Here is a 22,347-nt window from a genome sequence, read left to right as displayed (position 1 = left end):
GAGGAGAAAATGAAGGTGGTGTGACTGTGTGAGCGCCTGCACACAGTACCTGGCTGTAAATGTTACTGTAAATGCTATCGTCCGTGTCCTCATTACATTGAGAAAAGCCTTAAATTTTGAGTGATTTTTTTTTGTTTTGCTTTTCTTTTTTCCTATCTATTAGCAGACGTTACTGAGGCATGTTTCACAAATGGAAACCAAAATGCATACAAGATTATGTAACTATCCAAACCATCAACACTCCTATATGTTAAAAACAAATGAAACCCGACTGTGGGTCATTCTGTCCTCACCGTGTTAAATAATCACTGCTGGGAGCGAACAAAGGGAAAAACAACATGTCTCCATAATGGACAGTGTGTGGACACGACTTTGTAGATAGAGCTTTGTCTTCTGTGTCACACAGAGCAACATATTGTGCAGGAACAATAAGATTACTCGTTAAGTTACAGCTGAGGCTTTTTCTTTGACATTTTCACAGAATTAATTGTTGACTCAGTTCTCAAACCTGCGCTTCGTGACTCGTCCACAAAGACTTTTGCTTATCTGAATTTTAAATGTACGTGTATATTGCTATCCACGTAGGTTTAAAAAAAAAAAAACAAAAAACAAAAAAACAAAGGACTTCCTGATGTGAAATCTATGTTGAGGTTGTGAAACACAAGGGCATACAGCGTTTTCCTCAAGAATAATTTCATCATCATTCGTCAGCATATTTCATCTGTTGGATAAACAGATAAACTTCTCCAACAAAAAAAAAAAAAAAAAAAAAAGGAGCACAGTTTGTTTTATTTCTTCATTCACCAGCAATGCCATTTAGCAAATCCTTGTTGTGCGGTGGCCCATACCTGTAAGTGATGTGGTTTTGTATGCATCTTCAGTGGCAGGTTTCCAAATGTTGTGATGAAATTGTGTTTTATGGTCTGACAGGAGAAGATGAACAATGTGGATTTTTGTTTTTGTCTAATTTATAAGAGGGCATTGGCAGGGCATTTTGATGCAGTTTACTGTGCACTGATTAACTATATATTGACAATTTCTTTGTTTTCAGCACTTTTGGTTCTGTCTCTATTGAAGTTGCTACTTGTTTATTTGTCATTTATTGACATTACGAGAGTGTGCTTTGAGGATCTAATCTTTAATTCTGCATAATAGGCTGAGAGACCGCGGTAAAAGGATTAATTAAGAGTCTGATTGCCCTTAAAGTGTCCCAGGGGTGCTTTCATCTCTCTGAGCGTGCCCAGTCAGCTGGGTGGTGGCGGAAGCAGCCCCTCACTTCGGGCATCCGTAAAGCACATTTACACAGGCTGACGGCCTCGACGCTTCAAAACGGTTTTAACAGTGCATTTGTGTGGTTCATTATCTCCAACAGTTCTGTAAAAATAATAATAAAAAAAAATAACACAAACAAACACAAAAAACAAACAAAAAAAATATGACTTCTGCATTAATCTTTGCAAAAACAGCAACAGCTTCGCAGCAAGCGCCACATATTTCCACACGGAGGCATAAAGCAGTAAGGCTCTTTGCCGAGACTCTAAGTTACGTTAAGTGCACTTTGTAGCGTTACTTAACCCCCGAACGCACAACCTGAGCGGCTGTGCTCAGCACCATCCGCCTCGACCTCAGCTGCACTTAAAAACAAAAACATGTCACCCTTGCTTCGCTGGCCATGACTGGAGCAAACTCTGACACATTAGTCCTTAGTGAAAATGGCCGCGTCCCGCTATGTTTTTTATTTATTATTATTATTATAATGATTGTCAGTTCTGTATGATAGTCATGTGTCTGCTGTACATAACTCGCTGTCCATTCTGTACAGTTCTGATATTTGTCTATATCAACAGTAGGCTATGTTTAATAGTATAATCTGTTTTAAGCAGGTATCATGTCAAAACTGTGTGACATCTATTGAAGACAACGTGTTATGGGCCACTGGCAATACATACTATGTGTAAATACGATTTTATTTGTGCTACATTGTAGAATTTCTTTGTGCTCGTTCATAATACCAGTGAGAATACAATCCTCCTTTTTTGGCAACTTTTGATCTGCAGAGGACTTTATTTGAACAATGTGGTTTTTTTTTCTCTCTCTGAAGAAAAAGAAAAAATATTAAGAAAAAAAAAAGGAAAAAAGAAAAAAAAAAGGAAAACGATCCCCTCTTTCTTCTCCACTGTGATGGGGAGCTTACACAGAGGCTGTTTGAGATGCTGTCTGTCTGCAGAAGGACCATAGACTCTGGATCTGATTAAAACATCAGGATCTCTCCAAGCCGACAGGTGTCCTAGCAGACGCGTGGCCGACGGCGAGGAGGTCAAAAGTCTCCTCTTGGCCAAAACCCCACCGCTCAACCTCTGACTGACTGTAGCCTATTTTGATCCTCTTTCAGATGAATAACTGTGACTTTGCATCATGAATAGTATATTATTTTGAATGTAATCTAGAAGGGTCGGGACCTTTTTTGAATGTAATCTATCTTGAAGGGGAGGGGGGGAGGGTTGAGGATTTTTTTTGTAAATATACGGCAAAAGAAAAAAAGATTACGGTTTTCATTCCTGTGCAGATAACAGATTTTACTTACTGTGTGAATACACACAGAGAGAGAGAGAGTGTGTGTATGTTTGTGTTTGTGTGTGCGACTAATGTCTCCGAGATGGCGGACATCCGTATGCAAGAGTATGTGTGTGTGTGTGTGTGTGTGTGTGTGTGTGTGTGCTCTCCTGGCAGATTTAATCCTGCTTTAATCAGCCAGTTCTATCAATCAATTCAATGCTTTGTGCATCATGTGAGTAGCTTATCCACAATTAATGGAAATGTTCCTTGTGATACTGTGCATTTAATAAAGGTGGTATGTCTTACAATATGCCCTTGCAATTATTCATGTTTGTATATGCACGACTTAAAGGAACAATCCGGCATTTTGGGGAGTCTCATGCCTGCCAGCAACTGGTTAGCTCATAGCTTACAGTGGTGCAAACAAGCCTTAGATACAGTGTGCACACGAGAGTGTACATTTAAAATATTAAGCTTGTAAAACGCAGTTCATTGTTGAAGATTAAGCCAGTATTTCCCAGCCTGTCCGGTTAGTGATGACTTGCAGAAAACCAGCATCCAGTTGTCATCTTTCAGGTGTTTCTAAGCTAATAGTGTCCAAAGTGACATTTCCTCTCTAAACTTCTCAAATGGTTTTTATTCCAGTTTCAAGTTCAGGGACCAAAGAGGTGAAAGTATCCAATAATTAAAAAAAAAAATTAAATTAGAGCACAAAATGATAGCAAATTTGTGTTGCAGAACTTCTTTCTAATGACTCATCTATTTTTGTAATTTCTCACCAGTGGAGGAGGATGTTTGAACTGAAAAAGTTACTTGATTAAAGTAAATGTAAATATGAACAAGAGTAATTATAAGCTACTGATAAGATACATACTAGTAGGCTGCAACTGTCACATGGGTACTGAATACCTTGAATTACTGTTGTAGTCCTACGAGGGAGGAGCTCATTTTTTGCTGTCTTGTGCAGGGCTGAAACCAAAGATGATTTTGCATTTCAGCAAAGACTCGAGTAGATGTATGCGACTTCAAATTTGTACTTGAGCACAGTACTTTCCACCACTGGTTGTGCCTCTCAGGGTTCAACCTGTAAATTCAATCTCTAATCACATTTTGTTAGTTGACTTCTCACGCAGTGTTACATTTTGGCTGACCATCCAACCTGAGGCTTTAAAATACACCTTGTAGGACTGACCATCCCAGTCAGACAATCTGAACACCACACACACACACACACACACACAGGAGGTGGTGGTGAGGAGTGTCTGTTTAGGTGTGATTGACATTTAATCTGTTTCACCATTGCTTTCGGTGCTGGGCTTAAAAAAGAATCCAACATGTGTCATGAAAGGGATCCCACAGGCACCATTTGTTTCTAACAATAACTACTGAGGAGTGACAAGGACAGCTGCCCTAAAGGGTCTCCACACACACACACACACACAGAACAGTGGCAACAGCTACTTTAACTGTTCTTAAGGACATATATTGTATTTAACTGTCACAGCTGACACACACACAGACCAAAGAGTTCCTGAGCTATGTGGTGTATAACCCACCTTGGCATGTTTTAATGTCGGGGGCCCGGAGCTCCACAGGTGGGCCGGTTGTTGTGTCAGTCCATCACGGTTGTTTTCCTTAACAGATTTATCTCCCGTCTCCCATGAGGAGGGTCACCTTGTGCCCCTCTGAGGGAAGCTTCGGTGAGTCTGCTGCAGAAGGAACAAATGCGAGTCCTCCCCAACTCACTCTGGCTGCAGGATGTACGTTCTACACTATTACATGCTGTATGTTACATGTACGGGTCTTCCTCATCAGAGTAGTCAAAACCAATTTTACTCTTTTAACACCCGCCCACACACACACACACACACACACTTTTAAACATTTAAAAGCGTCTGAATGATTAATGAAAAGCTTTTGACGTTATGACTTTAAACCGATATACATTTTAAACTTTGGTTTACTGTCATTCATTATTTGTTTACATGGCAGCTTCCACATCTGGGAGCCCGCAAGAGTTACAGCTGTTGGCACATACATTAATAAACATTTATATGTGCAAACAACTGCATTACAGTGTGCTTTAAACTATTTATTCAATGTATTTATATACTCATAAAGGCTAAATAGAGTTAAAGTACTGTGTTGGAGGCTGAGGAGCTGCAGAAATCGTGCTTGCTGAACACAAAAAAACTGTGCAATCACAACAACAACACAAAGTGCAAAGGTGTGACGGTCTGTTGGTTTGATCAAAAGCTGTGTGCAGTTTCTATTTATTGTATTCTAAATTTACATTTAAAAAACTGTCTGCCCATGTCTTAGAACCATTATGAAAGTTAACGCACAAATTCAATATACATCTCATTGTATCTTACATAGAGGGTCAAAGTTAGGCATGAAGGTGGCATGATTCATATGAAGGCTCAAAAGAATCAGAAAACAAACATAAATAAATAGAAAGTGCTAACCTTAGCAGAAAAAAACCCAACTTCTCTTAATAAAAAAAACAAAACTGCATGGTGGAAAGTCTCAAGCTTCTGCTACTCAGCAAAGAAAATCATACAAGCCGTCTAAAGCAGGTGTTCTGATAGTGGGCCTGTACATTAGCAGAGTGAATGCCAGAACTAGTGAAAGAGTAATGGACATACTGTAGTTGGGCGTCTGTACTTAAATCTATAAATTATTAAGTATAATGTGCCTAAACAGCTTATCACTAAACATTATCATCTAGGAAAAACTCTCTTCTTGTTCCTAGTGATCATCTGTTGCATGTAGTCGTAGCTCCTCGACATGTTCAGAGAGGGAAAAAAGGCATTCAGGAGCAGAGAGACACGCACAGTGCAACATTTCTTCAGAAGACACTGCTGAATCCAATCATTTTCCCTTCACCATATATACTCCGAACAAAATATATCATTAGTTTAAACTTCTGCATGTCAGTTTTGTAAACTACTCAAGTTTCAATACTCAACCATGTTTGAAATAACCATTTAAAAACAGTTGAAAGCTTTGGGATTGTTTTTGTTTTTTGTGTTTTTTCTCCAAAAGAAAAAAGGTTTTAATGACAAGGTCATTAAAAGTCATGCACGCTGCAAATAACTGCATGCAGTAGTTATGGTAACCCATCCAAGCACTTTTTATTTATTAATAGTCATAAACACACACAGCAGCTTCATCAGAGGAGCCTTTGCCCTCTTGACTTTTGAACGTGGAGTATTTATATGGAGAGCCGTTTGCATGTCACAGGAAGCAAAGGTCTGCCACAGCTGCCTGTAACATTTACCTGATAAAGAAAAGTTATGTGGATTGATTATCAACTTCATATATACTTTATATATATTTATATATTTCTCTTCTCGCGCTCGCTCACTCAGTTGCTATGGCGCACTCGCACATTTATCCCACTTGCTCTCATTTATTTTTGTTTACAATGTAACAAAAATGGTGACAGGCCTGAAATTACAATCACCGAGAAAAAAAAAACCAAAACAAAAACAAAAAACAAACAAGGAGGGAGAAAAGGAGGGTGAGGCCAGGGAGGCTTGCTGCTGTTTGCTGCCCATCACTGACAGTTGCAGCACAGAGGACACAGTCTGCTTGATGCTCGGACATCAAAGAGGAGGCGGCGGAGGCTCCTTCCCCGTAGAGCTGCTCTCTCTAAGCTGGAGGTTCTCCAGCGCCACATCTAAAGGCATGATATCCACGCAGCCCATGGCTCCGAAGTCGGCGAAGTCTCGGCGCTCGTCCTCGTCAGAAGAAGAGCTCTCTTCATGCATCAGCGTGGACAGAAGCAGCTCCTGGACAAACAGGCTGCGGTCTGCACGCTCTCCTTCTAGAAACTGACGCTCGGCCTCGGAAATCTTAGGTTCATTCAACCTGGGGGGAGGAAACAGTAAGCATTACAGTTAAGATACATTCACACGGTGCATTTCTTGAGGTTAAATGTTTTCTATTCTACATAGAAAGGGACAGAGCAAGTTAATTTCCTGTGTTAAATTAACCTGATGTACCTGTATGCTTACACAGTCCACAATACAACGCAAGAGAACTTTTGCATCATATATATATATATGTGTGTGTGTGTATTCCTGATCTGTTTTTCCACACTGATGCATGGCGCAAATTGTTTGATTCCAGTGAAAATGTTGCTTTTGAAGGGCTAAATGACAATAAAGCAGATTATCCTGTTAGTGTTAGCGAAATGTTCGAATCAAACGAGCAGGAAACAATCCTGCACAGCCACCACTGGAATATAATCTCATTAATTTCTAAAAACCATTAATGTTCCAGTCAGCATCATCATCACTTGTGTGCACTAACTGCTGTAACTCAAACATAAAGACTGACGGGCCATACTCACCGTGCTAATAGGAACTGGGAGTTGTGGGACGAAGATGAGGGATTGCTTTCACCCACAGTGGCAGTGTTGGCAGTTGCTGTGCTGGGTGGAGGGATGGTGGTGCCAGTGTTGCCCGGGTTGTTGCTGCGTCGTGTCGCGTGGCGGCCCGACTCCACTTGCTGCCGTGCTGCCTGAGCCTGCTGCCGCTCCAACTGCAGTTGCATCTGGAGCTGTTGGAGCTGGGAGGCTGAAGGCCCTGATGAGTTTATTTGCCCCCCTGCTGCACGTCTCACGCCTGACAGCTGAGACAACAACTCTGCAGGACACACAACAGAAACAAAGCTTCACCGTTGGCAACTCAAATACACTAAAACGCCTTTTGATATACGCATTTACTTTGTTCACATTTAAGAGACCACTCAAACTGACTATGAACACCATCAAAACATAATGCTCATGAAAATATGAAGCTACAAGCAGATAAAAGTGACCTGTAGATTGGAAACGGTTAGCCATCAGTCCCACAGGGTTTTGGTGGTATGTAATTTGTTCTCCCTTCACTCTTGCCCTCCGGATTTGATGAAACTTAAGTGAGGAGTATAATCTGCAGAGTACTCCAGCATGGACCTGATTCTCACCTGCAATCGGGTCCATTGCTTCTCTGTTACTGGGGGTGTAAGTGGAGCTCTGTGATGACGAGGATGAGAGTCCCCCCGTGGAACCGCTAGTAAAGTGCATATTTGTCCGTCGTGCTCTGGGACCTCCCAGTCCTCGACCAGGGTGGAACATCCTGCGTACATGTCGAACACTGCTGGACTCATCGTAAACATGGACAGTTAAGGGAAAATGCAGTAAGGCGACACAATGCACCATCAATATTTCCTTTCAGTATTTAAACAATGTGCAAATGCTAGTGTGTGGAAACCCAGGAAGGATATTAAATCTCTTGGCGCCCTGTGTTCAAGCGTGAGGTGAGCTGTAAAGTCATCTGTGACGTGGTTGGGGTCCCCTCCTGGCAAGGCAGCACATATTGGACAGATCTGAAATGGGACAGAGCGAGAGGTTTCGGTTAAAGATCACTTTTTTTGGAAATATAGTTTCCATTGACAATACATTTTGTTTGTGTGCAGCATCAAGCAACACACAGCTACAGTACAAGCTAACCTACAGTTCAGACTAAGGGGCCGTGTATAGAATACCCTATGAAGTCAGTCAAAAGAGTACTCATGATGGGCAATTTAAAAAATGATCAAAATCAACATGGCAGAGCTAAGATATTTCACATTCCACAAAAAAAAAATCCTGATTTTTATTCCTTGCCAAAAACTGGTGCTCAGATTACCCACAATGCAAATCGGCCACCAGCATGGTCGGTCCCCAGACATTCGGGGGGGGGGGGGGTTGTACTAGCAGCAAACAATGTAGCCTTGAGTTCCTGGCCTCAAGCGGAGATGGGCAGCAGGCCACAGAGGTAAGCACACGTTTTTCTAACCAGTGCTTCACTGGTTTGACAATGAACGGATTAATTAATCTACAGGAGTTCTAATAGTCAGTCCAAAATACCAGACCTTTATTATTTCTAGCTTCTTTGATGGCTTTCTTTGTCATGTATGATACATGGCATAATGAAAATAATAATTAACTGAAAAGTGTTAAGGCAGCCATACTGTGCAGTGAAACCAAACCTGCTCCACTGTGTGGCAAACGTCTGCATACACCACAGCGCAGACCATCAAACGTTATTCACACAGAACATTTTGCTACAAATGACTCCATTAAAGCAAATACCACAGATCATATTCTGTTGTAACACAATGCATGCATGCACATACACACGCACACACAAGTGCATGGACTTCTCAATATAACACCTCCGGTAAATTACATCCTGTACATAATCTGCCATACATAAACACTTCCTCTGTAACTACTGTCTGGTTTCTGTTCTGTTTGTTTTCACTGTTTTCAAGAGACAAGGTTTGCATTATTCTACACTTTATTGTAACTGAATCCCATTTAAAAAGACCAAAAATAACAACCAGCTGAACCTTCTAACAACTCTTGTCAGCATGGCCAATCCCTGACATATCTTATCCCTTTATAATAGTTTTTAGACAACATTGGTGCCCTAAGGCACAAACACATGAACGAGCCACACTGTTGTACTGAGTGACATGTTTCCACATCACCAAGAACAGCCACTACACCTTATTTTGAGTCAAGCCGGCATAACACCATGCCGCTATTGCTGCTGCTGCTGCAATAACTACTCATTAGTGCATCGAATGTTTATTAACCCAAAGCTGGAAACGGTCCTAAACACATGCAGCATGTGCTCCTGATTTAGTAAAATTTTTCTAGGAACTACAGAGCTCAGCTGTTTTAGGAGATTACTTAGCTGCTCTGAAAGCGAGTACTTATGGGATGTTTTATATATGTATATGATATATATCCTTAGTACATAAAGTACGTATATATATATCTATATATGTCCTTAGTAGAAATAAATGGCCTTGGGGTGCACAGACAAGTTATAAAGTATTGAATTTTGGTCTTTTCTTGGACTCATGGAAGATCAGCAAAAAAAACATCCAGCTGCTAGCTGGGTCGACCTGTGGGCTAGTAGACCTGCTCCAGTCACTGCGGCCTGACAGAGTACTTGCTAGCCAGCCAGGTGGGAGTCAGCCCTGTCAGCAGCAGCCTGAGCCTCTGTCCTGCTTGGCTCAGTTTATTCAGCAGTGGACAACACTCATAAAAATCTTTCTCTGACAACAACTAATCCATAAAGGTTCACTGTGTGTACATTCTGGGAAGTCATTTTAGCTGACTGAAGTGTAGCGCTCAACAGCAACAGCAGACTGAAGGGACGCAGATACAAAGCAGTCAAGTCTCCGTCTAATAACCTCAATACACACCATGACAGTGAAGGTAAAAGGAAAAGGAAAGGAAAGGAAAGTGACATATCTTGTCATTGGAGGGAACTCACTCCAACGAAATTTGTTCTCTGCATTTAACCCACCCAAGTGACGTGCACACACACACAGCAAACCCGGGGCAGTGGGCGACCGCGTGCAGCGCCCGGGGAGCAGTGGGGGTTAGGTACCTTGCTCAAGGGTACCTCAGCCATGGACACCGGGACGGGGAATCGAACCAGCGATCCACCGGTTACGGGTCCGACACCCTAACCGCTGATCCACGACTGCCCCAAAAATACATCGCAACATCTGAAAGCACTGACGCCATTATTGATGAATAGCGCCTAAAATGTTCGGTTCAAAATCTGTAAACTCATGCCATGATCAATTAATGTGTGCAATATACTCACCACCTCTGTGGAAGTCTCTGCATGTTCTGAGGTAACATGCTCCTGTAGGGATGTCTCCGTGAAGCCCATCTTGCCACAGTAAGGACACGTGAATGACTGGGGTTGCTCTACTGAAAAAGTGTCTCCTCCATAATACAGGTCTGCAAGAACACAGTAATCAGCACTTTAATTATCAACACAAATACAAGAGCCGCTGTACGAAATCATGGCATGACACACGTATGCTTATTTATACATGATGAGTAAGCCACACAAGTTCCTGTCCAGACTTTCAGACAGGTCCTTACCATAGTCTACCCTGGTTAATATACACTGCATGGGGTGCTCTGTGGTGTGTCTTGTTGTTGTAGCTCCGCTCTCGTAGCACGATGCACACAGGTCGTAGTCGTAGCAAATTAAACACTTGAACCGTCTTCCTCTGAAGTTACCTTTTAAACACGCATCACAGCTCACACCTGCAGAGGAGAGAAGAAGAATGTAAGGTCAAACAAGTGGACCTGACAATAAAGTCACAAATTCCTTATAACTGCATCTGCAAGGTTGACTGTGAGAAAGCAATTTCTGTGTGCAGGCTGGTCTCACTTACATGAGCATGTGTTTTGGAGTGGCACCAACCCACAAGTGCCAGCAAAGAAGAACTCAGGCATTCCAGTAAACTTCGCAAGCAAGCTCTCAAAGATGCAACTCAGAGGCATGCCCCCAAACACATGAATCGTCTGAAAGCTGTTTTCATTACAGCTTTTGTCACTCTTTTATAGCACTATTCACACATTATCAGGAAGTATACTGATTGTTGTATGTATCTAGATCTACATGAAACAAATCTGTCAGTAGAGAAACAGAGTAGAGTGGAGCCATCCAAAGTACCAGGCATAATATCACTCATTTCTGTGCTTCCAAATAGAGTATTACTAGTATTAGAGGTCATGATATCAAAGATTATTGCATCTTCCTGCTTGTCAACACTTTACTACACAATTACAATGAAGAACTATTCAAGCACTGGCTTGTTGCCCTGCAGACACAACCTGTTATTTTCTATGAGACATCAAATTTATTGTTACACAAAATATACCCAGACCTGACTCACTGCCGTTTCCTTTGAAGGGAAAAACACCTTATTTGGTAAATGTTGGATAGCAGATGGGAAATCTTGAGGGAATTTCCTGATCTGACCACTTGCAACAAAAAGCTCCAAATTATAAAGAAAAAAATCTCCATAAAAATAATATGTATCAGCCAAACCCAGGCCTGAACAAACACGTTACATGTTGATTAAAGGCTGGTCGCACTACAGCTGCTGACAAAAACTGAGGTATTAGTACCATCTGAGTAGTACAAAAAAACTGCATGCCTTCCTCATGTGGAGATAAATGAACATACCCTTACAAGAGGAATTCTGCAGTACCTGCAAAAACACTGGGTGTCTTCATTTCTAAGACTAGTCTGCCCACTGGGGCCTTTTCACCAGTTCCCCAAATACCTTTATTGTCCTCCATTAAAACAAGTTACTTAAGCACTTTACTTGTACCTACTGGAGCTCTCTAACTGTACTGTGCTCATGTTTGCATTATAGGAACACCATAGCAACTTCTGAGGTGGCTGAACATGATGACCTCCTGTCTGGATTGCTACAGCATACCTTAACGTTATGTGGTGACCGAAGTGGGCCAAATTTACACTACCGTCTTAAACATAGCGTAACTTAACCTTAGCTAGCTGATAGCCGACCAGCTAGCTAACTCAGTCATTGGTTTATGGTCAGAGGCCTCGCACTTTCCGTCTTCTTCTTGATGACAGTGCATTCGCTAACAACATTATGTTCTGAGACCAGACGGGACAGTGTGGCGCTAACATTAGCGCTGTGGGCTCTTGAATTAACTTTAGCCCAAAATGTGGGGAAAATATGATAGCAGCTACATTATGACATAGTGTAGAGTATAACTAATGGGGCTATGAGCGCCAGTGTAAGAACCAGTCGCAGCTACACCAACGATTCACTGTGTTAGCATACACTAGCCGTCTCGCTAATTCCAGCTAACGCAGGGTAATGCAGTACCTAGCAACAGCTAAGTGCTAAGCTCCGCAATGTTGCCGTATCATTGCGAATGGGTTGAGATAAGTTACAGCCGTCTGCCTCAAATTAGAAGACACTTAAGAAATCAGTACACCAGAGCTGCTGATAGCAAATATGTGTGTGTTAAGACGGGCTTGAAAACAACCCGCAATAAACGCAATACCCGCTGACTTGAATAAGCACTTAGCAAAGCTAGCCGAGGAGCTAGCTGATCAGGTAATGTAGCACCAACCAAGGAGCTGTGGACATGTTTATCAACTCACCCTCATGTCGGGACATCCTACAAACAGCAGCACAGCCCCTCCTCGGGCTCCCCAGTGCGATTAACGGGGAACGATACAGTCTTTTGGATACTATAGTGAAAAACAGTCTTCACCCTCGCCTTTTTTCGAGCAAGATGGATCCTTCAACAGCTTACAGTTTGTTCTGCTTCCCCTCCCAGAGTGTCACTCATCGCGAAGTGTTGCGGGTGAACGCTAGGCGGCGCACTCGTACATGTAATCGCTCTGGTCATAAAGCTGGTGTTGTGGGGCGTTGTGCCCTTATTTTTGCTTCGCAGGAATATCGTCGCCACTAGTATGATGGCCACGACATCCTGCTCCTCCTTTTAGCTAAAAAAGCTAGTATTACCAGCAAAATTTTATTTCTTTTACATACATACATACTTTTCAGTATAACAAGTACATTGAGTACATTTACTTTAAATATAGCAGTATTTCAGTGAGATACTGAGGTAGTTGTGTTTGTTTTGAGTATTTCTATTTTCTGCCATTTATGGGATACTTCTAGTCTACTTCAGCTGGGAGGAAAATATACTGTACTTTTCACTCTTTTGATATCTTAATTTACTTTGCAGATTCAGATTATTGATAAAAAGTATGGTGTATTAAAGTACTTCAGATTACCTACAACTCCATCAACTGCAACATTAAGTGATGAACACCTTAATGCATCAATAATTGTTATCCAATAATTTTATGTGTATTCCGAAATAAGCCATTTTTCATAATGAGAGCTTTTACTTTAAACAGTGTAAGCATATTTTGATGCTAAGATTTTGAATGCAGGGACTAAAACAGCACCTTTCACACTGTGATAAAACAAAAAAGCCATAAATCTGTTGCACACTGGCGATTGTCGAGAGAGAGAAATAAAACAGACTTGATACGATGTACTTTTTTTGTAAAAAGTCTTTATTTTTGTACATAAGATTCAGTTCATTTTGTGCTGATGAGGACGCATACAGTCTGACAAACCAGTGCATTACAATGAGGACTTCACAGCAGTGTAGAAGGCTGGGGTGGAGCCCACAGCTCTCACTTTGTGCCTTAATAGAAGGCAAAATCTAAGACAATAATCCCAGACCACCTCAGGTGAACAAAGAGAGACTTGTGACCCCACCCTCGTGCATAAGCCTGATGTAGCCATACAATCTTAAGACGACTAACACATTCTCTACATACAATTTATTACATGTGCTTCATATCAACAGTGGAGGGTGAGAATTGGCCTCTGGCTTCTTCTTCTCAACATCGAGAGAGGAAAAAGTCAAGAACGAGGCACAAACACATTCTCCCCAAAATACAATGTAATCTCTTTGTGATATATTGTGAAGCTGTGCAACTTCTGGAAAGGAAAACAAGACCGAACACCTGAAAGAATAACTTTGTAAGGTACTGTGTACCGCATATGGGGAGACATTGAGCCTACAGCACGCTAATAATTTCCGTACATGTTGTAGTTTGTCTAAACCATAAACTGCTGACCAATGAATCCCATTTACTGCTGGTGAATGGTGCCACACATATTTCTATTTTGCAGATAAAAAGATTGAAGTCAAAATATGCCACAGTTGTATCTCATCTCAGTCATGTTAATTAAAGCCTGAAAACAGTCTTTCACGAGGCTCAAAACATCACTTTCAATCAAACAAAACCAAAGCAGTGGATACAAACCCTCATTTTCCTGTATATTTTTAGTACAGAATAATTAAACTGTCATTTTCTCACCAAAATATAACAATATTTACACATTTGCAACAGCTTCGAAATTGTGAGGGAGGCCAGATGTTTTTCTAATACATCAAAAGTTAAGTTAAATGTCATCCTCCATGGTACTTTGCACCTGAGCAAAATCATCTACTCTGCCGACAGATGCCTGCTAAGTGATCACAAAAAACATCTCTTAAATTACATGAACTATAGCAAAACACTAATATGTACAGTTATAAGCTTTACATTTTGAGCATTTACTTATATTTACAGTACAAATAAAGGTTTGGATTTGACAATAATTACAAAGAATTAACATTGGAGAAGGGACAAGTCTGTTTTTCAACTGATTAAGTAAGATTAGAAGTATAAAAAAATAAAAGCATACAGGCTGCACCTTGGCTTAAAATGAATTTTGGCCGTCAGGTCAGTGTCTTTAGCACTAACATTGTGAAATTAAAAATGTGCCATGTTATATTGTTAAAATTCAGCAGAAACACCAACCAAAAACGAAATGCTAAAAGGTACAGTGTGTCATAAAACTAATGAAGCACATAAACGTCAGACAGCAACAACACATATAAAATTCACATACTGTATGTCCCACAAGCGGAAAAACCTTTGGACATTGCTGCTGTAATGGCATAGAAATTATGTGACGCGGCTTTGGCGACATTCGATCTTCACACCGAAAAAACCTGAGTACTTTTTTCCTCTAAAGCTGGAGTGCAGCTGTTGTAGCTCTGAAGGTTTTGTAAAACTGCTGTATGTAATACAGATAAATGCTACTCTGCCGACAGATGCCTGCTAAGTGATGGTTTATATCTGCAGGAAAGAAGCTGACCTAGAACAAATAGTATTTGCAAATGCTTCAAATAAGGCTTACAGTTAGTGGCAACAACTTTATACAATTACAGGGAAAGTGTTTGATTAAGCGCTTTCCCTGTGTGAGACCATCTGAACAGCCCCAGTGTCGTAATCTTGAGCTCACCAAAAGGAAAAAACGGTTGGGAAGAATTTGCAAACATTATCTGGCCCAGGTCTGCATAGGAAACAGTGAATGATAACTGTGTTTTCCAGGTCATCACTGCGTCGTAGTGCTGAGGTGTCTGTGGGTCTTGTGGCGTCTCTTCCGTCTGTGCAACCGTCCGTTTTAAAGCCTGCCCGTCGCTTTGTGCAACCTGACGGCTCTGAAAGCAGTCGGTGACAGGGCTGCTGGATGCCTCAGTCCATCATGTCCTCCTTTGAGTAGTCCCTGGATTTTCTCTTGAAGAAGCCCATCTGGAGGAGCAAAAGTTCAGTCAAAAATTATCGACTCTGTACAGGCGTAAATCGCTGTCTTAGTATTAAGGGAATAGTTCAACATTTTGAGAAACATATTTATAATATTGTAATGCTATTCCTTGTTACAGTAGATGAAAAGATCAAAACCGCTCCCACATCCAGATTAGCTTAGTTTAGCATGGAAACAGGAAGAAATACCTTTGGTGTTTTAGGGGCGATCATTCATTTGTTTATTCATTTATTGAAATATCTTTTAGCTTGATCCCTGTCTGCCAGACTCCATGTTAAAATCAATATAATTTATAAATACTATATAAATCAGTTTATTTTCTGAATGAATTGAGCAAAGGGTTCATTTAAAAAGGTTAGAAGCTAGTTATTTCCCTCTGTTTCTAGTCTTTATGCTAGGCTAAGCTAACTGACTGTCTGTTTCATTTTAACATACAGACATGAAAGTGGCTTCAATCTTCTCATCTCAGCTGTTGGCAAGAAAGTGAAAGACCTTACATCCAAAAATGTTGCACCCTTCTTTTAAAGACTCAAGTATTTAAATAGTGAACTGGATTGTAATATTACCTTCCAGAGAGCAAAGATGACAAGTGCCAAGATCAGCAGTCCTATCAGGATGCTTATGATGATGATCCAAATAGGGATCCCACTTAAGGTCTCCTTCGAAACCTGGATCTTTACCTGATTAGCACACACGTAATGTACATAAGGTAAGTATATACATTTACACGCAAACACACAACCATTTAATGATAATACATCAACAAAACTGACTTCTGACTTACACTTCTGGCCCGGTCACTACTGCTCAGTTCAAACAGTTCAGTGTTTTTGATGTCCAGCGTGGCGTTGACCAACATATACAGACTGGAAAACTCGCCCTGTAAAATAAATTCCCTTTAGTCGTTGGCTTTGCAGTCTACCGGTTAGACAGCTCTTAGTTACTCCCAGTTCTTCACCTTCTTAGTTGTGGATAGTATATTCCTATTCAGAGCAAAACAAGACAACAAAAGCAGACAAGAAACCCCTTAAATATACCCCCCCCCCCCCCCCCCCCCCCCCCCCCCCCCGTATGTCACTCAGAACCCACCTTGATGAAGGTCGGTTTCCACACTCTGAACGTGACGTTGACCTGACTGATCGCAGCCTCTGGGATGGAGCAGCTAAATGATGCACAGTTGAGGTTTTCACAGCTCTGTGCAGCAAATCAAACACACACGGTAAGACGAGAAGACATGCAGACGTGTTTCATAAAGAGGCTATTGTAAAAAATCTGAACCGGGATTAATTCATAAAGACTAACCTAACCAGGATCAGGTCAGTCTAGAGGATCAATTTTCACCGTAACTTTAGTCAAGCTTATTTAACACTCCTTTAAGACACAGAATTTCCTTAATCACAGACATAAGCCTGGTTTCACTGGTTCTCACGGTAATCACCCTTCACTCACCAGAAGGAAGACGCTCAGTGTTTCTTTCTTTGGACTTGGATTTATAACACCCGGGTTAATGCCATGAGGGTTGATCCAAGGTGAGGCGTTGCATTTCACCTGGAGAGAAAGGAGAGGCAGATATGAAGATGGCTCTGACTGTTTCGACACACACTTCCACGTCCACACGTTGTGCGCATACCTGTGAGCTGGGGGCCACATGTGTCAGGTACAGTAAGTTGTTCTGCCGAGGTGACAGGTGGGGATACATCACGGTAAGGTTGAGCGGCGGAGTCACCGTTTCACCTGATCTCTGCACCTGATGAGATACGAGACGACGGGGTAGAGTGAAATACTTTGTTATCGAGCATGTGCACGTAGCTGTATTCTCTGTGTTCATATCAACACATCACCGGACACAGTCTCTGTCAGTAGATGTTACCGTGTAGCTGATGTTGATCTCTTCTCCAATCATCCTGGTGTCATTGAACACACTGGCAAACTGTTCGCCCTCTTTTACTACAACGTGTTCATCCACAGGCCGCCTAGAAGACCCATTTGTATTACAAAGGTTTAATTCAGATTTTTTCCTTCAAAATCAGAGTTTTCAGGTACAGACAGATGTTCATATACCAAATACACGAATAGGTTTCTTATTTGAAAGAATAAGAACGTGTGCAATAAAAACAAAGATATCTCTCATTCTGCTGCAGTGATCTTCATCTTTTCTTTTTTGTTATACAGTGTTGTTATACATGTTGTTGTTATGTGCATTGCTATGTTGTTGAAGTACTCATACAGGTACATAAGCTGTTTCTATTTTTTGCCACTTGGGGGCAGCACAACAACATATACAACACTGACATGCTTAAGAGCTTATTCAGCCCAAGTAGTAACATACATCCCGCGTGAACCTGATGAATCTAAACCATATTTCACTTTTTCCTAGCTCCCTTTTTGGTCTCCACCAGCTTCTGATAATATATCTGTTCTTTTAGCTACGAAAATGCTCCTGAGCGGGTATTGTAGGTAGTTAACAACTATAAGAAGAAAACAGTGAGCTGAAAGCCAAAAGCTGAAGGGATCTGGAGAGTCAGGTGTACCAGGTGTATCTAAAGGTTATGTATTAACACGGACTCTATTCCATTCATGACTAGAACATATTCCTACAACATCAAGTCAACAAACAGAATCGGAAACGAGCTCAGCTACTCACACTGTGAATATGAGTCCGGCTTGATACTTTACAGGGATGGAGATCTGCACCGTGTTGTCATTCAGCGTAGAATCCAACTCTTCGCTGTCACTGTGGGAAATTTAAAAACAAATGTGTACAATTCCTATGCACAGTGTGGGAAATGAATGTGAAAATCCGGCACTTGGCTGATCTCACAGCTTCAAACTGGAACTCAAACAAAATGCGCTGATTGTCTCACCTTGTGGCTGTCACGTTGATCTGAATTACCTCCTGAATGTGTTTAGGATTGGCCTCAAATTTCACTTTAAAAATTTCCTGTGGAAATGACATCACATCTTAAAATAGCAGTAGCAAAGATAAAAAAAAAACATATAGTGTGATATATTGTACAGATACTATATAGCCTGAATCCCAGTGTATGCTGAAACTAACCTCTACATTGCTACCCAGGAAGGGGTATCCGATGGCACACTCCACTTTGGTGTGATTCAGATAGCACTCCTTCTCCGGCTGATAAGACAAAATAAAACACGTCATCGCACAAATCTCAAACCACCCAAAGTAAAATGATGCAGATGGAGGACTTTTTAAAATCTCACCTCTACTTTAACGTAGTTGATGTTCGGCGTGAAGCTGAGGGTGACTTTAGTGTTGTACGCGTTGTCTTTGCTGTTTTTGATGATGATGTTCACATCGATCTTGTCGTTGGTTGCTCTGATCAGCATTCTGGAGAAGCAAATGAAGTCTCGGTTGCAATGCACGTATCTCACCACAAGGGTGCAGTCACAAACTATGAGGGTTTGCACTACTGCGTTGTGACAGTGACCTCAATACACAACAATTACTCCAAAGTCTGTGCTAAAACAACTTTCACATGGCCATGTACACTGAAGAGTTATTGGTTGTTGTGACTGCTCCTCCCGTCCATACAGACCAAGAAGAGATCCCCCCAAATTCCAATGAAGGTGGTGGTAGACAAAATCCACAGTTTTGATTCTGTGCAATAATGCATTTCAAAGCTCAAATCTCATTATATGAAGCGATCTTGTTGTGGCCTGTATGTTCAAGAGAACCAATTACAAATAACTCTTTCACTCGCTGGTTGTTGTTTTCAAGGCTAACTTGATAAAAAGGTGAACACATCCTTTACTTGCACTTACCTTTTTACACTAGGCTCCGCTTTGAGAGAGAGATCAGCAACGCACTTCTCATCGCTTCCACAGTCCACTAAGGGAATCTACGAAAGAGAGATGTACACTGTCAAGTAACCTAAAGACACCAAAAGTCCTCCTCCAGTCAAAAAATGTATTTTGCTTGTGGTTATTTTAATGCGAGCTTTAGTGTGATGTTTGAGTATGACTCTGATCAGTGATGATCAGTGTGATGGGCTTCAAATGAAAAGATAATAAAAATATTGTAAGATGAAAACCAAACAGTATTTGCATATTAAGAGGAGCAGTAGCTGTTCTAATTCTAATGATTTTTTAACCAGTTGAGTGAACATTTTTGTGGAAAATTATTATCAGGCACAAATTATTATTCACAACAGAGTATCTTCATGTGCACTAAAACTTTAAAATACTTGAATCATGAGTAACAAGAAGATAAATCAGAGTCAAACTGAGCTGCTGTTGCTGTGTATTTGTTTGTCCCAACAACTAAAAGGGTGCATTCAGACGACCTTAAATTCCTTCGCCTTTTCCCCCAGAGTGTTTGAGGCTCACAGTCGTATTTGTTCCCATTCTCAATGCTCTCCCACCGGACCGTTAGGATCAACATCGTCTGCTCTCCCAAGACAGAATATCATTTGCAGTCCAGTGTCATAAGAAAAGATGCAGCATCCGTTTGATGGACCCCCCCCCTCCATTTGTGTCCATGTGTTTCTCCTCTTCCTTTCCATAACAATAACAGGAGAGGTCCTAACAACGCTTCCTCACTTAAGTGTGTCAGCGCTGAGCATATTTGCTGCCAGGATGGTGTCTGACACTCAGGATGTAGTGTTGTTACTACTGTGCATTTCACGCATTCGGACATTAAATGCATTCTTTGTTAAATGTTTTCCCTCTTCATCTGGAATCATCACTCACTGCAACAATTATCTGGAAAACCCTCTTGTTAGAGAAACTATGCATGTGGGAGCGTGGGAAGACCGTCCTGACTGCTGGTGTTGAAACACTAATGCGGTCTAGGGGAAACACTGAAGGATGGCAGTCAGCTGTTGCAGATGCTAATGTGCTGTAACAGCAGCATATTTGGAGCCAGACAAGAACACCCCACTTGTAACTCTTGGATTATGAAGATAGACAGATGGAGGATGTTTAAGACAAGGTTCAATTCTTTCTGTTTGACTCCTCTCAGACTTCTGCTTACTGTTACTTGTCAGATAAAAGTGTGGTGAGGGACTCTTATATGTGATATGATATGATGTGAATAGCCTTACTGTCTTATTGATGGATCTGGGAAGGCTTTCATCCAGGACGGGGCCTTGGTCCTCATCAGCTTTTCCAAACGTTAAAGATACCATGAGAGGGTCTCGGAAGTCCAGCCGGGTCTGTGGAGGAAAAGGCAGCAGGTGGAGCATGATGGGGAGGGTGGAGAGGATGAGGGAGCGAAATTAAAGTCAGAGGAGGATGAAGAGGATGAAAAAGTAAGCAAGAAGGATTTAAGTATCTTACACGCCCGTTTTCCACCCACTTGGTGTTTTCACTTATTTGACAGATTGGATGTCTGCTTGGGACTACGTGGGTGTGTACACACCATGCTTGATTGCCTTATTTTGTTTAAGTCACATCATTCAGACTGTAATTATGAGAAACCAAGTCAGGAAAAACATTCACGTCAGCCTCCCAGTTGTAATTGTGAGTCTGAGTTATATTTCTGAGAGTGATGACATCCGCTTGGCGAAAAGAACTACAAAAATCGCAAAACGATCGAAGTTGCGTGGAAATAAAATCTAATTTTAACACTAACACAACTGGTGAAGCTGATTTAAAGCACACACGCAAGAAAAGGAGGTTTTAATGTATTGTTAGCCGGCTATTGTTAGCCTGGCTGGAAAACGTGAACCAGATTAACAGGAAAAACCTGAGTGGGTGTGCAGGGCCTTTAAGTTATTGAAACATCAAGACACCACTTGAAAGAGCTGCTTCACATTGCGCTATGGCATATATTTTACAGGCACAAGGCATAAATATGGGATCCTGTGCCAATTTTTTTATTTAAACCTGAGAAAGACAAATATAGGGAGCACCTGCTTCATCTTTAGTGGAGCACATGACTGATCTGAGTTAACAAGATGGACCCTGTCGCTTAAAACATGTTCAAGACTGATCACACAGTATGCAGTGCTGCATTGTGGCCTGTAGGCAGCTATGTTGGCTCTAGATTTTCCTCCATTTAGCCAACTGCACACTTCTATTTAAGTTATTGTTAGACATTTGTGCACACATCTATGGGCCAGACAGTTTTGAATCTCGCTGATTCATTTTAAAGCTGATCTTTTCCTCGCTGAAACTGGACACGTCTGCTTTGGCTTTGTACAGTTCAGATCTGTCCAGTCCATCTCAGGCTCAGGTAAGAGTGTTGGGGTTGGGCACACACTCACTGACCCTTGAAAACCTTCCACCCTGTGCTATGAGGCAAGCTTGTGCACAAACTGGCACACTAAAACAGAGCCGGCATTCATGTTAGGCACGTACAACAGCAGCAGCTGTTTTCACTGATTAGTTCCTCTTTTTGCTGCCTTGGGGCAGCTAATCAGAGAAATCCATTGCTGGAGTGAATGGCTGGAATGAGACACTTGGTGCACATGTGACTTTAAATGTCATATTGCTGGAGACCAATTTAACGTTTACAGCAGGTGGTGTAGTTTTAACGCATAACGATTTGAACGAAGATGAACAGTCCGTTATGTGCTCCTCAGGCCACTTGTAGGAAAAGTTGCTTGGCCTGAACCTCTCAAAACATCTAATACACTCTCTCCCATTTGCTCTTTCCTTTTCCTCATTCTCTGTACAACACTCCAGGAGCCTGCATTTGATTTATCACCCAGAGCAGCACGGGGCAAGCTTTGATCAGGACGGGTCTGTTTCATGTTAGAACCAAAGTGTTCCTGCTCTGCATAAGACTTCTCACAGCTT

The 22,347-nt window shown here is 41.5% G+C and overlaps 2 protein-coding genes across 4 annotated transcripts in view; both read right to left on the bottom strand.

The window, feature by feature from the left end:
- Positions 1-5,668: 5,668 nt before the first annotated feature.
- On the bottom strand, positions 5,669-12,778 carry kcmf1 (potassium channel modulatory factor 1). The gene is made up of 7 exons (XM_046375308.1): positions 12,561-12,778; positions 10,508-10,675; positions 10,221-10,360; positions 7,834-7,935; positions 7,534-7,717; positions 6,917-7,211; positions 5,669-6,432 (listed from the first exon to the last, which is right to left on the bottom strand). The coding sequence occupies exons 1-7, from the start codon at positions 12,574-12,576 to the stop codon at positions 6,168-6,170; spliced, it is 1,170 nt and encodes a 389-aa protein (XP_046231264.1). The 5' UTR covers positions 12,577-12,778; the 3' UTR covers positions 5,669-6,167.
- Positions 12,779-13,748: 970 nt separating this feature from the next.
- itga1 (integrin, alpha 1) overlaps positions 13,749-22,347 on the bottom strand; it is a 40,085-nt gene continuing 31,486 nt past the window's right edge. For all 3 annotated transcript variants that reach the window (XM_046375275.1, XM_046375276.1, XM_046375277.1), the window contains exons 18-30: positions 20,649-20,759; positions 19,369-19,445; positions 18,808-18,934; positions 18,641-18,718; positions 18,447-18,523; positions 18,227-18,316; positions 17,453-17,555; positions 17,213-17,329; positions 17,032-17,130; positions 16,672-16,776; positions 16,367-16,462; positions 16,149-16,262; positions 13,749-15,569 (exon numbers count right to left, since the gene is read on the bottom strand). In XM_046375275.1, coding sequence (XP_046231231.1) covers positions 15,513-15,569; positions 16,149-16,262; positions 16,367-16,462; positions 16,672-16,776; positions 17,032-17,130; positions 17,213-17,329; positions 17,453-17,555; positions 18,227-18,316; positions 18,447-18,523; positions 18,641-18,718; positions 18,808-18,934; positions 19,369-19,445; positions 20,649-20,759 — 1,251 coding nt within the window. In that variant the 3' untranslated portion in view covers positions 13,749-15,512. The remainder of the gene's footprint in view (positions 15,570-16,148; positions 16,263-16,366; positions 16,463-16,671; positions 16,777-17,031; positions 17,131-17,212; positions 17,330-17,452; positions 17,556-18,226; positions 18,317-18,446; positions 18,524-18,640; positions 18,719-18,807; positions 18,935-19,368; positions 19,446-20,648; positions 20,760-22,347) is intronic.

The sequence above is a fragment of the Scatophagus argus genome, chromosome 20 (genome assembly GCF_020382885.2).
Source record: "Scatophagus argus isolate fScaArg1 chromosome 20, fScaArg1.pri, whole genome shotgun sequence".
NCBI classification, from domain to species: Eukaryota; Metazoa; Chordata; class Actinopteri; family Scatophagidae; genus Scatophagus; species Scatophagus argus.
This window is presented reverse-complemented; position numbering and strand designations above follow the sequence as displayed.

Bases quoted from the DNA above. Each gene is read 5' to 3' on its own strand.
- kcmf1 (XM_046375308.1), bottom strand. The intron at 10,361-10,507 runs GTAAGGACCTGT...GTGTTCTTGCAG, and splicing joins ATTAACCAGGGTAGACTATG to ACCTGTATTATGGAGGAGAC. The intron at 7,212-7,533 runs GTGAGAATCAGG...TGTGTCCTGCAG, and splicing joins AGCAATGGACCCGATTGCAG to AGTTGTTGTCTCAGCTGTCA.